Source organism: Theropithecus gelada, chromosome 7b (assembly GCF_003255815.1).
Source record: "Theropithecus gelada isolate Dixy chromosome 7b, Tgel_1.0, whole genome shotgun sequence".
Lineage (NCBI taxonomy): Eukaryota > Metazoa > Chordata > Mammalia > Primates > Cercopithecidae > Theropithecus > Theropithecus gelada.
In genome coordinates, this window is record NC_037675.1 from 3,809,130 (window position 1) to 3,823,978 (window position 14,849).

At 42.2% G+C, this 14,849-nt stretch overlaps 1 protein-coding gene across 3 annotated transcripts in view; it reads left to right on the forward strand.

Moving 5' to 3' along the window:
* SV2B (synaptic vesicle glycoprotein 2B) overlaps nt 1-14,505 on the forward strand; it is a 181,846-nt gene extending 167,341 nt beyond the window's left edge. For all 3 annotated transcript variants that reach the window (XM_025391791.1, XM_025391793.1, XM_025391792.1), the window contains 4 exons: nt 767-900; nt 3,071-3,271; nt 8,591-8,750; nt 11,453-14,505. In XM_025391791.1, the coding sequence (XP_025247576.1) occupies nt 767-900; nt 3,071-3,271; nt 8,591-8,750; nt 11,453-11,636 (679 nt within the window). In that variant the 3' untranslated portion in view covers nt 11,637-14,505. The remainder of the gene's footprint in view (nt 1-766; nt 901-3,070; nt 3,272-8,590; nt 8,751-11,452) is intronic.
* Nucleotides 14,506-14,849: the final 344 nt, after the last annotated feature.

Here is a 14,849-nt window from a genome sequence, read left to right on the forward strand (position 1 = left end):
AACAATATATCTTAAAGATTATTCCATATTAACACATATAGATCTACCTCATTTACTACGATGGCTACGTGATATTCCGTTATATGGCATCTATTACATATGTATGTAGGTAGTAATCCATTGTTGTTACAAGCAGTGTTGCAGTGAAGATCAGTGAATGTATCTCTTTGAATACATGGACAATTATGTGTAGGATAAATTCCTAGAGGTAGTATTCCTAGGTCAAAGAGAATGTGCATTTCAAATTTTGCAAAACTGCTCCCCAAAGAGGCTGCATGGATTATATTCTACCAATAGTATGAATGAAAGTACCTATTTCCTCACATTTTTGTTGGGAAAATTTAAAAAAAATAAAGATTCTCAGACCGTCACAATTCTATGGCTTCCAGAACTTCTAGGACCAGTCCAGGGACCTGCTTGTTTTAAAAGTATCTCAGAAAGTGAGATGTTATCAATATTTAAATTTCACACTATTTCACATTTCTGTGATTCTGACTCAGAAGGTCCGTGGACCTGCCTTTGAAAACCACCAGGTTGGTGCATAGCACTCCGTATGCACCTACACTAGACACTGGCTTCCAGGTCCTGAAGCCCTTCCCCACTAATAAACAAACAGCTAAGAAGTGGGGAAGTTCTGGGTTGAAAATAATGCTCTGGCACCTTTTGCTTGCAGATCTCCTTTTTCTGCCTTGCTGTGTTTTCCATTTTGGTCTTAAGTCTCTTTTCTTCTCAGATGAATCACTCAGAGGTCAACTTCTTCCCACAGGTTCACAAGAATGTACTTTAAACATGTACTCTTTGAGGACACATTCTTTGACGAGTGCTATTTTGAAGATGTAACATCAACAGATACCTACTTCAAAAATTGTACCATTGAATCAACCATCTTTTATAACACAGGTAGGTAAGAAGATTAACAGACTGAATAGACTGTAACAAGAGACAACTAGTGTTGTCCAAGAATCAAAATGCTCAGGCATAAACTTCAGGAGTAGGAAAGTATTCATAGATACAAATGCCAAGCCTTGGTGGGGAAATGGATTTTAGCCCCAGGCACGGCACAAATTAGGTGCACAGCCTTTGCTAAGGCATTTAATGTATCTGTGTCTCAGTTTTATCACAAATGAAATGGAAACAAAAGTTCTAGCCAAATATCCTCATCTCAGTGAGGCTGATGCTGTACACGAAGGGTCTTTGGTACGAATGAAGGATGACACAAATAACAACTAGCATTCCAGGAGGGCTGCATTTTATGCAGGGAATGCATGCATTCTTGAAGACCTTGCATAATTTGAAACTTGCAAAATGCAAGACTCATGTTCTCACAATAATAAATGAAAAGGGAAAATTACATCTGTTCACATTTTGTGCATAAAGTGAAATACGAAGACTATTTTAAAATCATACTATTCCAGATTTCTGTAATTTAAAAAGTCACAAAATTCTACCACTTCACCACTTCTTGTTACTTTTACTACCCTCATCATAAATTAATAACATACCAAGTGAAGATGGGGTATAAGGAAACCAACTGAGCTTCATCAGGGGGCTTTACCTACATTGTCTCAATGGAGAAATGTACTATTTTTTTTATCCTTCTTGTATAGCTAAGGAAGCCAAGTTAAGGAAATCAAGACTTAAGCAACTTGCTCAAGGCCATGGTTAGCAAGTGGAGGGAATTTGGATTCATTCCTCAATGATTTGGCTCTAAAACCTGCAATCTTTCCACAGAACTACTTGCATTATGTCCAGATCTATGCTTTATTTTTGGCATCAGCAGCAAGGGATAGTTTATATAAGAACATCTTTTTCCTCTATGATATCAGCCTCAAGAGCTTCAATATGTGGCCTCTAAATATTCTGGACTCTCTTAATAATTCATTCTGGCACTTACCTTCCTGAATTTCCTTTTAGACTGATCTTGAAACAATGATGAGTTCCAGAAGTTTATTAAGTGTCATTAAAAACTGGCATATCGTTTTATGATTTCAAGTTTGAATGATGCCTCCTCATTTGAATACTCTGATCATGGAGATTCTTGCAAACACATGTAGTCAGGAAATGTCAGAGCTGGGAGAAGCAGTGGAGATGATCAGGTGTACTCTTCCAATTTTGTAGGTATTTTAGGTAGAGCCTCAGGGAGGTTAAAGAGGGTCAACAGCAGGGCCAGTTCCTCAAACCCAGGTTTCTGGGGAGCCTGTTTAGGACTTCCTCTGTCAGAACAGCTGATCTTAGAAGGTGTTAGAAGACTTGCAAACTGGTTCCAATGCAAATGGCTTTTATTTTTTAGGAATGTTCAGGTTTTGGCACAGACTACAGCAGGGGCTCTGGAGTGACTGGCTCCATCTGGAACCAACTCTCTTGTGTTCTGCTTCCCTATGCCAGGTAGCCTCCAAGGAGAGGCCTAGCTGTCATGGTCCTCAGTGTCTCAGTGTCACCTGATTAGTACAAACAGACTGTTATCCAGCTGGAGAGTTGGTTTTTTTTTTTTTTTCTTTTTAAGATAAGGTCTCCCTCTTTTACCCAGGCTGGAGTACAGTGGCATGACCATGGCTCAATGTAGCCTTGACCTCATGGGCTCAAGTGATCCTCCTGCCTCAGGTGCCAGAGTATCTGGGACTACAGGCACATACCACCCCACCTAGCTAATTTAAAAGAAACATTTATTTATTTGTTTATTTTTTGTAGAGATAAGATCTCACTGTGTTGCCCAGGCTGGTCCTGAACTCCTGAGCTCGAGTGATCCTCCTACCTCAGCCTCCTAAAGTGCTTGTATTACAGATGTGAGCCACTACACCTGGCTGAGAGGATGCATTTTTAAGTCTCTCAGTGTTAGTTTAATTCCCCCTTGCTTTTAGGAACTTGAACAGGTCATTACATTTTTGAAAGTTTCTCTATTCATCCATACCTTGATGACCTGACCACATATTACCTTGACTTTGAGGCTGTCTGACTGGCAAAGGCTACCACAGCCTGCCTACGGGAGGGGGCAGACGTCATCCCTGCCTCTGCCTTTCTCTCTCCAGCTCCCTTGCACTTACATGAACCGAAGGTTTCCTTCTCTCCCTAGACCTCTACGAGCATAAGTTCATCAACTGTCGGTTTATCAACTCCACCTTTCTGGAGCAGAAGGAGGGCTGCCACATGGACTTGGAGCAAGATAATGACTTCCTGATTTACCTCGTCAGCTTCCTGGGCAGCCTGTCTGTCTTACCCGGAAACATCATTTCTGCCCTGCTCATGGATAGAATCGGAAGGCTCAAGATGATTGGTGAGTTGTCAGCAGGGTCACTTCTGGGCTCCAACACGCTGGGGTAGTGACTTTCAAGTGTATTAAAACAGGGAAATTTTCCCTTTTATTAAGTAATTATTGCACAATAAACCCAACAAGTAAGATCGCACATGGAGCTATAGAGCCAAGGATGCGTGCCTATAGAAAACTCCAGAGCTCCTTGGAAATAGTCAAGACTCTTTGGTCTAGGCGAGGGATTTTTGTTCATTTCCTGACAGAGAAATTCTGTGACAGTCATTTAATCTATTAGCACTTCAATAAGGGTAGTAATAATATCCACCCTGCCTCTTCATCAGATTATTGTCAGAAAAATATATAAAATGGTCCTGGATGATGGTTTGATGTTTGAAGGTAAACTGTATTACTTTTATTATTTAATAGCAATACCACTTTAGGCTTTGGAGTTGGACAGAGCCATGTTGAAGACCTCACCGAAAGGCTGTTTGACCTTGAATGTGTTCCTTTACTTCTCTGGGCCTCAGTTTCCTTATTTATAAGAGAACGATTTCCACATCTAGCTGATAGGGTTTTGTGAGAATTGAACATAAGGTGCCTGTAATACTTGGCACATTGTAGGTTCTCAAAAATGGTAGCTATATTCATGTATACCTTGCCTCATTCCATCGGGACTTGCAGCAATTCATTACAGAAACACACGCTATGAATGGTAAACAAGAAGCAAAATGTACACATTGAGGACCAGGGAAAATGTACATTAGAATATTAGTCAAGGCCAGGGGTGGGGAAGTGGACAACATGTTATTAATAAACATGCCATTAGGGACCTGCCTTAGGGAGGTCGTTGATTAGGAAAGTTATTATGAAGATTCCTAGCAGCAACATGCAAAAGGAAACAAAATAAATCATAAAGCCATTTTGTTGGAGAAGAGGAATTGATCGGGTCTTCATGGAAAGGAATTCTTTTCCTGGCATTTGGCTCATACTGAATATCACTATTATAAATAGTAGCATGCATATTCAGCGTGGTGAGCATGAGAAGTGCTTGTGACTTCAGCTTTTTAATCTCGTGGTGAGGGTGGAGTCATCTCTTAGGCACAGCAGACTTCATGCTCTCCTCTCTTAGAGGGAGTGCCTGGTTAGTCCTGAGGCCCTGTGGAGGAAGGGACAATGGCTCACTCATTTCCGTGACCCCTGTGTCCAGCACAGTGCCTGCAGTAGAGCTGACACTCAGCAATGCCACTGAACTGACTAGAACAGATGAAGATGGCCTCTTTCCTAGGTTAGCTCCAAACACCAAGCTTTCAGCAGAAGACACTACAGGTTGTCATCTTAAAAAAAATTTTGGCTGGGAGTCAGGTGGCTCCATCTCTGCCAAGATTAGCTTTATGTGTTGACCCAAGTCAACTTCTTTGAGCTTCCATTTCCATTGTTAAAATAATACCTCTGCTTGCCTCAATGAGATAGGGGTATGAGAGCAGACATGTGACACTTCTGCCATTTGTCACCAGCCTTATGAGTCCCAGAGTTTACCAGTGGAGTTTCTGGTCTGTTCATGAAGCAGCTGAGGAAGTTTTGGGGGAGGCAGGGTTATAAGGATGGGGTGGGTACCCATGTCGACGAGAACGTCCCACCACCTAATGACCTGCCACATGCTCCCTCATGGAAGTGGAGGGGGGGCGGTGTGGCTGGGCACAGGGGCAGGCGGAATGGTGAGACAGCAGACGTCCTTTCCCTCACCGCTGAAGCCCTTCTTATAGTGAATACATCACAGATCAAAACAATTCCTATAATGCTAAATAAAGGCATGCTCTCCAATGAGAGATCTACAACTAATATTTACTCATTCTTTATAGCCTACTCTCTTGTGAATGTCTCTGTTTTGTTTCTGAGCTAGAGGCCAGCTTGTTAAGAGCTCAGACAGGGCCTTCTTTGTCTCTCTACCCTTCTGTCTTTAGTAAAAGGCCTGACGTGCAGTGGGTCGACTGTGATATTGGCAGTGCATGGTAAAGATGAGGTGCTCAATTAATACCTATTTCACTGGGATATGGGATGTGGCGGAACCACTTTGAAATAGCCCTATCCCCAGCTCTCAGATCAACCCCGCTAGAAAATCTGCAAGCACATTTTTGTTCTGCTTAATCTGCTGGGCTCTTGGTAGTGTGCAAGTCATTTCTTGTTATCAGTGGAGTAGAAGTTTTCCTGATTAGGCTGTTACCCACTCATTTATTCATTCAGTAACATTTATTTATACAGTACTTATTCTCTCAAGGCTGGGTGGGAGGCAATGGGAATGCATCAGTAATTGAAACAGACAATATCCCTGTGCTTATGGCGCAAATGATCTGTTGGGAGAGGCAGACTTCAACTAGAAATTTCATTTACCTCAACACTATGACATGCTTATTATTATTGAATATTATTAATGTTGAACATGTGTTCAATACTAACGCATTGAACCCTCATGATAACCTTATGAGGTAGGCACTAATTTAATCAACATTTTAGAGATGGGGACAGTGAAACAGCTCACAGAATGGTGAAGCAACTCACTCATGGTCACACAGGTAGTATGTAAGCCGGCATTTGCACCCAGGCCTCCCAATTACAAGAGGAATAAGAATTATAGAAGTGGAAGTACACTGGGCCCTGGGGACTTATAGCAGGAACACCTAACAGAGTTGAAGGATCAGGGAAGGCCTCCCTGAGTATTAGCTGATTTGTCACATGATCATGTTTTGTGGTTATGAAATGTTTGCCAGCATTTACTGTAAGCCAAGCCCCGTGGCTGGCCCCTCTGAGGGATGTATGGATGTAGAGGGTATTGTCCACAGAGCACTCAGGGTCCTAGGCATGCCAGTTTCTGCTGTTCTAGTTCTCTCCTAGCTTTTGGAAAAAGGTTACCAGGCACCTGCTCACAGCCCTACCGCTTCCTAGAGTGGGCAGGATCCAGTTGGGCAGTTATCATTTCCTAGTTCATCAGCAAGGATTGGCACTAGTCTTGCAGCCCCAGGTCTGAGGGTGACACTCTGGGCTGAGGCCCATCCCTGGGGAGGCATTTCTTATTGAGGCCAGGTCGGCCTCTGGCTTCTTGCCAACTGGAATACCTTCCTCCCGCAGGGTCCTGGTACCTGGTGGGGCACTGTGTCCCTATTGGTTGTTTGAGACCTGCTTCCTTCCCTTTCTGTTCACCCTATTTCCGCCTCATCTCCAGTCACTTTCCTGGGCTGCAAGCTGTTTTGCCATGCTCTGCATCCACCTTGGACTTGGAGCTTGCATACCAAGTTCCTCCGGGCTGAACTTACTGGAGGTGGGCAGCATTTGACAGTCTTCTTTGGATGGGATCTCCTATTAGCTCTATAAGGGCTGTGCTGCTCATTTTCTGTTCACTCCCATCCCCACCCCAGAGATCTGAGCTGCACTTCTCCACTCTGCTGGGAGCCCTGCGACGCTAACCTCATGGACTGCATACTTAGATTCCTGGAGGGGAAAAGGGATTGACCCCAGATAGTTCTAGTAAGGAAACCTTGCTCATAGGGCTTTTAGAGGTGTGGGCAGGGTTGTGGAAACAAATAAGGTAGGTGAGGCACCCAGACACTAGCAAAAATGAGAAGCAGTTACCACCTCTATGGCTATGAGAACAAGTGGGGGCAGTTGCACTCACAGAGCTCTGTGGGGGCTGGAACCATGGAACAAGAGCTACCTGGGAGGAACTGGGGTCTTGGAGGGTTGCAGCCATTGCCAGAAAAGGCCTTCTACCCCAGGGGAGGAGTTGGGAAGAGGTACTCCAGCTACTTTCCCCTCCCAACTGATAAGAAAGTCCATGGGGTTAGTGGGTAGAGGGTATTGTTCACAGAGCACATGTATAGAGTACAGAGTATAGAGTAGGCCTGAAAAGGGCAGGTCAGATCTCTGGGGTGGGGATTCGGGTAAATGCAGAATAGCACCGCCTTTCTTCAGGTTTCCCTTCAGTAGCCCATCATGTACAGGTGTATTCTCACCAGGTTATAAGCTCCATGAGAATGGATTTTTTTAAATTATGTTTTTATTTTCAATGGATAAATTACAATTGTGTATTTTTATGGGGTACAATGTGATATTTTGATGCATATATACGATGTGCAATGATTAAGTCAAGCTAATTAACATATCCATCACCACACCTATATATGTTTTGTGGTGAGAATATTTGAAATTTACTCTCAGCAGTTTTGAAATATACAATACATTGTTAGTAACCGTAGTCACCATGCTATGTAGAGATCTCGAAAAGTGAGACGATGCAGATGTTTCTGTGCCTGGCTTAACCCATGGACTGTATCTAGCATCCTGCCTTCCAGGTTCATCCATGTTGTCATAAATGGCAGAATTCCTTTCTCTTTTCTTTTCTTTTCCTACCTTCCTCTCTCTCCCTTCCTTCATTCCTTCCTTCCTTCTTTCCTTCTTTCCTTCCTTCCTTCCTTCCTTCCCTCCCTCCCTCCTTCTTTCCTTTTTTTTTTCTTCTTTTTTTGATAGCGTCTTGCTCTGTCACCAGGTTGGAGTGCAGTGGTGCCATCTCAGCTCACTGCAACCTCTGCCTCCCTGCTTCAAATAATTCTGGTGCCTCAGCCTCCCAAGTAGCTGGGATTACAGGTGTGCACCACCAAGTCTGGCCACTTTTTGTATTTTTCGTAGAGACAGGGTTTCACCATGTTGGTCAGGCTGGTCTCGAACTCCTGACCTCAAGTGATCCACCCACTTTGGCCTCCTGAAGTGCTGGGATTACAGGCGTAAGCCACTGTGACTGCCAGAATTCCTTTCTTTTTAATGTCTGAATAGTATCCCATTGTGTACGTAAACCACATTTTCTTTATCCACTCATCTGTTGACGGCCACTTAGGTTGACTCCATATTTTGACTATTGTGACTATTGCGAAGAGGCACAGATCTCTTTGACATCCTGGTTTCAAATCAAGTCTGAGGTTTTGTTTTTGTTTTTTGACTGATACTGATGTAGCTCAAGCACCTAGAACAATGTCTGGTACATAATAGATTCTCTACAAATGCCCCTATCTGCCCTGGCCCGTCATTCTGAGCTGGGCAGCACCTTAGTGTGGTGACTTCAGAAGCCTTCCTAAGTCTGGTGATCCGGCCCATGCAGAGGGCTCTAATGCCATGGCTGGGGTGCCATGGGAGGGTTCCAGCTGTGCTGTCTCTGTGTGGAGGATGAACCTAATACTTCAGGCAGCCTTGGCTTCAGGTGTACCAGTGAGGGTGGGAGATGGGACGAGAACTGTGAGTGATAGCCGTGTGCAAGACACAGGCCTCATGTTTCTTTTTGACCTTGAACTCCCTCTGCAGGTGGCTCCATGTTAATCTCTGCAGTCTGCTGCTTCTTCCTGTTTTTTGGCAACAGCGAGTCTGCGATGATTGGCTGGCAGTGCCTGTTTTGTGGGACAAGCATTGCGGCCTGGAATGCTCTGGATGTGATCACAGTGGAGTTGTATCCCACCAACCAGAGGTCAGTTCTTCCATGGGCTTTCCTCAGGGACTTGTTTGGGTTTCTTTGGTCAGAAGTCTACCTGCTCCCTGAATCTCATGCTGTGCATGGCCATCGTGGTCTTCTGCTGTTCCATGAAACAAACATCTCTTACGTTGAGCTTCTCCTGCATGGGGGATGGCATAGACCTGAAAGTTGGCAGGCTAGGGCTTGATAAGGTTGGAAGGATGGCAAGAAGCAAAGGATGGGAGCAGACTATGTCCAGGAGAAGGAAATAAGAGTGAAAAGTTGGCAAAACCATACATGTCATGTAATCCACAAGAGAGAACAGACCTGCCAATGGGAGATAAGGCAAAAAAGTGAAGAACTGGAATAGCACAGGGGCAGGGAGATAAATAAAGCTCAGGAGGCAGCATGAAGTCCAGGGAATCTGCAGAGAATGTGGCAGGGAGACCCAGGGGTTACTTTTATTTTGCACAGGTCATATATGGGGAGTGGCCTGGTTTAAAGGCATAGGGTGAAAGTCATTACTTAGTAATTGTTTTTCTTCGTGGAGGGGGAATTGTGAATTTTAAGGAGAGAAGATAAGAGGCCCCGTGTTCAAAAAGGAATGTGAAATGGTAAGGAAGGTGGGTAAATGAAATTCTGCAAAAACCTTAGTGATATTTCCAAAATTGGCGACAGAGGTGTTGGGATATAGATAACTAAGGAAGAACACAAGGTGTCATATTTGGAGCCCCTCTCATTTGAGTCAAAGAACTGCTAAGTTTTATGCAAAATAACAGGAGGACAAATGATTATTATTTGAATATGATGTGATTTTACATCTAGGAAACCTAAGAGAATTAACTAATGAGACTACTAGAGAGAAAAAGACAATTTGGTCAGGTGGTCAGTAATAAAACTAAATTATGTATAGGTTTGAAAATATATTGAAAAAGTTAAAGATGCAATTCAAATCCATTTAATAACAGCAGACATCATAAAATAATCAGGGATCAACTTGACAAGTGAAACACTTAAATGAAGAAAACGATAAAGCTTTACTAAGAGATATTTTAAAAAGACATATAAGAGAAGATAAATATATGCCAGCTCAGTGACTTGGGAGGCCAAGGCAAAAGGATTGCTTGAAGGCAGGAGTTTGAGATCAGCCTGGGCAATATAGTGAGATCCCATCTCTACAAAATAGTTTAGAAAATTAGCCAGGCATAGTGGCATGTGCCTGTAGTCCTAATTACTCAGGAGGCTGAGGGGAAGAGCTGCTAGAGCCCCAGGGGTTCAAGGTTATAGTGAGCTAGGATCACAACACTGCACACCAGCCTGGGTGACAGAGACAGACCCTGTCTCAGAAAATGTATATATTTATGGATTATATATTTATATATAATTATGATAATATATATAATTAGTAGCACATAATTAGTATATTTTTATTATATATAAATAAATGTATATATATTTAAGAGACAAGATATACCTAATTTTGGATAAGAAGATTCAATCTTACAAAAATGTCAAATTGTATTTAGTTTTTTTCTAACATAAAAGAGTTCATTCAAAATTCAACAAGTTTTTTTCCCCCCTGGGAACTTCAAAAAAGTTTATTTTAAAAAGTACATATGTTAAAAGGTCCAAGAAAATACAAAAACAAAAATACTAAGACAAACGAATGAAAAAGACTGGGTTGGTGATTATAAAGCTACAATGTGGTACAGTTATAGACAAAAATGAAAGAAGAGTTTTAAGTACAAAAATATACCCACTTTCTTAATAAACTTGTGGTACGAGAAAGAAACATTTTATTTCACTTGGGGAGAGGTAGTATTGGGAATATTGCCTCTGCATACAGATGGGGTCATGAAAGAATAAATGATTAGTAATAGTTCTCACTGGAAAGTGGGATTGAAAGATCATAATTAGGATTAGGTTTTGCTGTGGCTGACAGAAACCTCAAATACATTGCTGTGGTCTTGAGAAGGTTAAGCATTGCATTTTTTCTTTCCTGAAAAAGTCTAGAGTGGGTGGTGCAGGCTCTTTCTATCTCATTGTTTTTCATTGCATGGACTCACCATGGTCCAAAATGAAACCATCTGTGTTCCATCATGAAGCAGGGTAGAAGGAAAAGAATGAAGGGGAACAGAGCAAAAGGCCCACCCACAATGTCCCTTAAGGAAGCTTCTTGGAAACTGCCGCCACTTTCACTTACATCCCATTGGCCAAAACTAAGTCACATGGCCATTCTCAGCAGCAAGTGAGTCTGGGAAATGTCCTACATTTGGGGAAACGCTATTTGGGGGCCACTGGCAGTCTCTGCTTCAGGACAGTTGAGTGTTAAAAGGGGGAACACTTACATTTTCTGCTTTGCATACTTCTTCATCCTTTCAGGATTTCCATAGTAAGCATGTCGTACCTGTAAAAAATTTTTAAATAGATATCTTTGAAAAAAAAAAAAACCAAAAAAGAAAAACACTTGAAGAAAATACTTCAAAATGTTAACAGAGGTGATTGTCTCTCGGTGAAGAGGTTAGATATCCATGCATCTTTATATTATTCTGTATTTCCAAATTTGACTACAATGAGAATGTGTTATTTTTATATTTAGGAAAAAGAATTCCCTCGTACCCCTCTTCCCCCTGCAATAAGGAAAAGAAAGATTCCAGTCCTGTTCATCTAATGAGGTTCAGAATGTCAGAATTATTTCCATTCTTCTTCTTTTACAGAGCAACAGCCTTTGGCATTCTCAATGGATTATGCAAATTTGGCGCCATCCTGGGAAACACCATATTTGCTTCTTTTGTTGGGATAACCAAAGTGGTCCCCATCCTTCTGGCTGCTGCTTCTCTGGTTGGGGGTGGCCTGATTGCCCTTCGACTGCCAGAGACTCGAGAACAGGTCCTGATGTGAACCACCTATGGGAAAAGGAAAGGTCAAGAGAATCTTGTCCAGGACACTAAAATGCATCCACACTTCCTGCCTATCACGGTCCAGAGGGCACCTTGGATAACACGCGAGGAGAAGTTGACTTTGTGACCCCTAGTTTAGGACCCACTTCAGCTGTCAATATGTTTGTAACTCAGGTGACTGTTTTGGGGGTGCCCTGAGCCACCCTTAGAATCACAGAGCTGCGCGTTTAACTTCAGGTCTTCCCAGTCCAAGGCAGGGAGAGGATTCTCCAGTGAGTGCACACACTATGCGAGGAGTAAGCATTTCTGTAAGTCAAGTGGAAGGACTTACTTGCATTTCAAAAGGAATTAGAGGGTAAGAAATACCCAAGCTCCTCCATAAAGCTCCGTGGAGCCCAACAACTTAACAAATCAACTTGGCTGGAAGTAAGAGTCATTATATGAAGATTGGGCTTGAAGTACAGGATACATATATTTTTGCATTTAAAAGTATCACCTATCATATTTTCCACTCAAATACTGGCATGGTAGCATTGAGAATACTCTGATCTGGAAAGCCAAATATTTGAGCAACATCTATAGAGATCTACTTTTCTCCTAAGTCTCCTAGGCTTTCCATGATAATTAGGTGATACATTTAAGAAGGATATTTATTTCTGTTTTGCTCTATTCAAAGAAATTGAATGGGTTAGGTATTCTGTAAACTAAGTTTGTATATAACTTTATTTGGGTTTAATTTCCACAACTGGTATCTGCAAATATTGCCAGCATTTTAGCCATATTTTGGGAGAACTTGGTGTTTGAGGTCCCAGGAAATGAGGTCTGATCAAACGAAATGCAAGCACAATTTCTTACAGCCATTTAACTTACTGCTGGGAGGATGTACTTAACAAACTCACGTTGTGCAGTCCACTTAATCCAGCCACTTTCTTTGTGCAGTTGGAGCGAGTAGTTACTTCTCTCTCTTACACAGATGACTTGTGAAACTCAAGCTTACCATCTTCAGTGCTGGCATTTTACTTTGCCACTCACCCCAAAACAACGTGAGATGTGTTCAGTGGCCTCTGGTACTCTTTCTGGCAAGAATCAAACAACATGGGGACTGAGGGAGGGATGGGGAAGTGTAGCCACAGTTCTTCCAAGTGTAAATACTTTTTGTTTGTTCTAGCGGTAAATGCAAATGCAATCCATATTTGTTAGAATGGTTGGGTCTCATGAGAAATCTATGCTATGTGTCCAGGGCTTTTGAAACAGAGTCCATTGGAGTGGGAGTTAGGGAGTGTAGTGGATGCCAAATATGTCTTTCTTCAGTGCTTAAGAGAACTCTTTCCTGAAATCCAGTTTTGAACATAAACAGGGGTGTGGGTTGGGGGAGGAGCCTAGGACAAACCTGTCTGATGAAGGTCAGCAATAGACTGAAGTCTTGACTGCATGGAAGAGGAACAACATCAGAAGTGTCTGACAATGGAGGGGACAGTGAGCTATGGACAACCGCCAGTGGAGGTGAACTTGAACCTGCCCAGGCCTAATGAACATCAGCCTGCAAGAACTAGTTCTTTGAATTGATTTGCAATGCTCTCAATGGCTATAAAGTGCCACATTTTCCCTGTCAGAGATCTCCAAAAATTTCAAACAGAAGAATAATGGCTGCATCGAGTGTTTTCTCAGTTTTGGAGAAATGCTTAGGTCCTATGATAGCTTCGGGACATCTTTCTGTAATTTTCCTCAATTTAACGGGTTGGTAGGGGTAAATCTTATGACGCCTTTCCACTGTCGATTTGTGATCAGTTTTAATGGTTAAAATGTTTACTCTGCTTCTGTCAACCCTCACCTTTTTATTTACACCCCTCCCTTTTTTTCTGTACAGGGAGAGAAGACATATCGACTCTGACTGGACACCCTGATTCCTCCAAATATATATACCACTGTGTATTAATCTTTCTCTCAGTGTTTTATAGGGGTGCCTAACATAATGCTGTGTCAATAATGAAAGGCTTGATGTAATATAGCTGTAATTTACCTTCCATATGAATGCAGTGGCTAGGTTCATAAAAGAGAATTGTGTGAGTCTGGGATTACCACATCTAAAACATTATTCTTTAATGGGATAATACAATTCATTGAACAGCTACCACTTAAAAAATTTGCAGGACAGTTAGAGCCTGCATTTCTAGTTAAGATGGATCTTGTAAATTTAAAATCGGATTAACTTTTGAGTGCTGGGGTGGCTGCAATAATTTGGGGGCTAACTCCATTTGGTTTCCAAGCTCTCACTTCTGCATTATCTTTACGGGTCTTTAAACCAGCCACCTAACCAATCAGCAATTCCCATCTGATCTATCACTCAGGCTTTTGTAAAGAGTGCAGCCAAGCTCTGCAGACTTTTCTCATGAAGGATTGTCTAGCACGAGTACCTGGCTACTTAAATGCTGTCACTCCTGCTGAGATAAATGCGTCTTTAAAAATAGTCTCTGTGGCAGGTCACTGGGGGACAATGTACAGCATCTGGCCATCCACTTCTTTTTCATTTCATGTTCTACCCCAAGAGACTCCCGATGTCGGCTGTGGAGGGTTAAAAGGATGAGGCTCTCCTTTGTTTAGCAAATCTGTTCACAGTTCATGATGATGTATTTTATGATGCCAAGCTTGGAGATAGTTGCTTTCCGTAGTCCCAACTGTATTGTGTCATCTCCTGATACTGATTTTTGATCTTTTGTTTTATTAAAAATAATTAGTGAAAGAGGTGTGCCTATCTGTGAAGTTTGTAGTACATTATCCTGAAGTTATGTAACAACTCCCAACCCCAGCGTTCCCTGCTACCTTGTGTTCATTAAAACGAAACAATAAAAATAACTGTAAGAAAACCTTAAGAACTGGGGTTAGAGATTATTTTCAGGCACTAGGGTCTCTTCTGTATTCCTAAATTGATTGAATCAGCAGGGAGAAACATCGAGAATCGCTTCCTTCAACTTTTTATTTTGCAACATGGGGACCTCAAGAGGTTAAATGATGTGGCCCAGGTTACATGTAATGTAAGGAGTGGGTGACAAGGCCTAAGGTGATGCTCTTGTGACAATTCTGGGGAAGCCTGCAGTTTGGGGAATGGGACAATGTGACACATATTCTCCGTTCCCTGAGACCATTCATTGACTATCCCTTGGTGGTTTTACTGGAATGAGAGGAAGCATCAGTTTAAACATAAAAAAGATTAGTA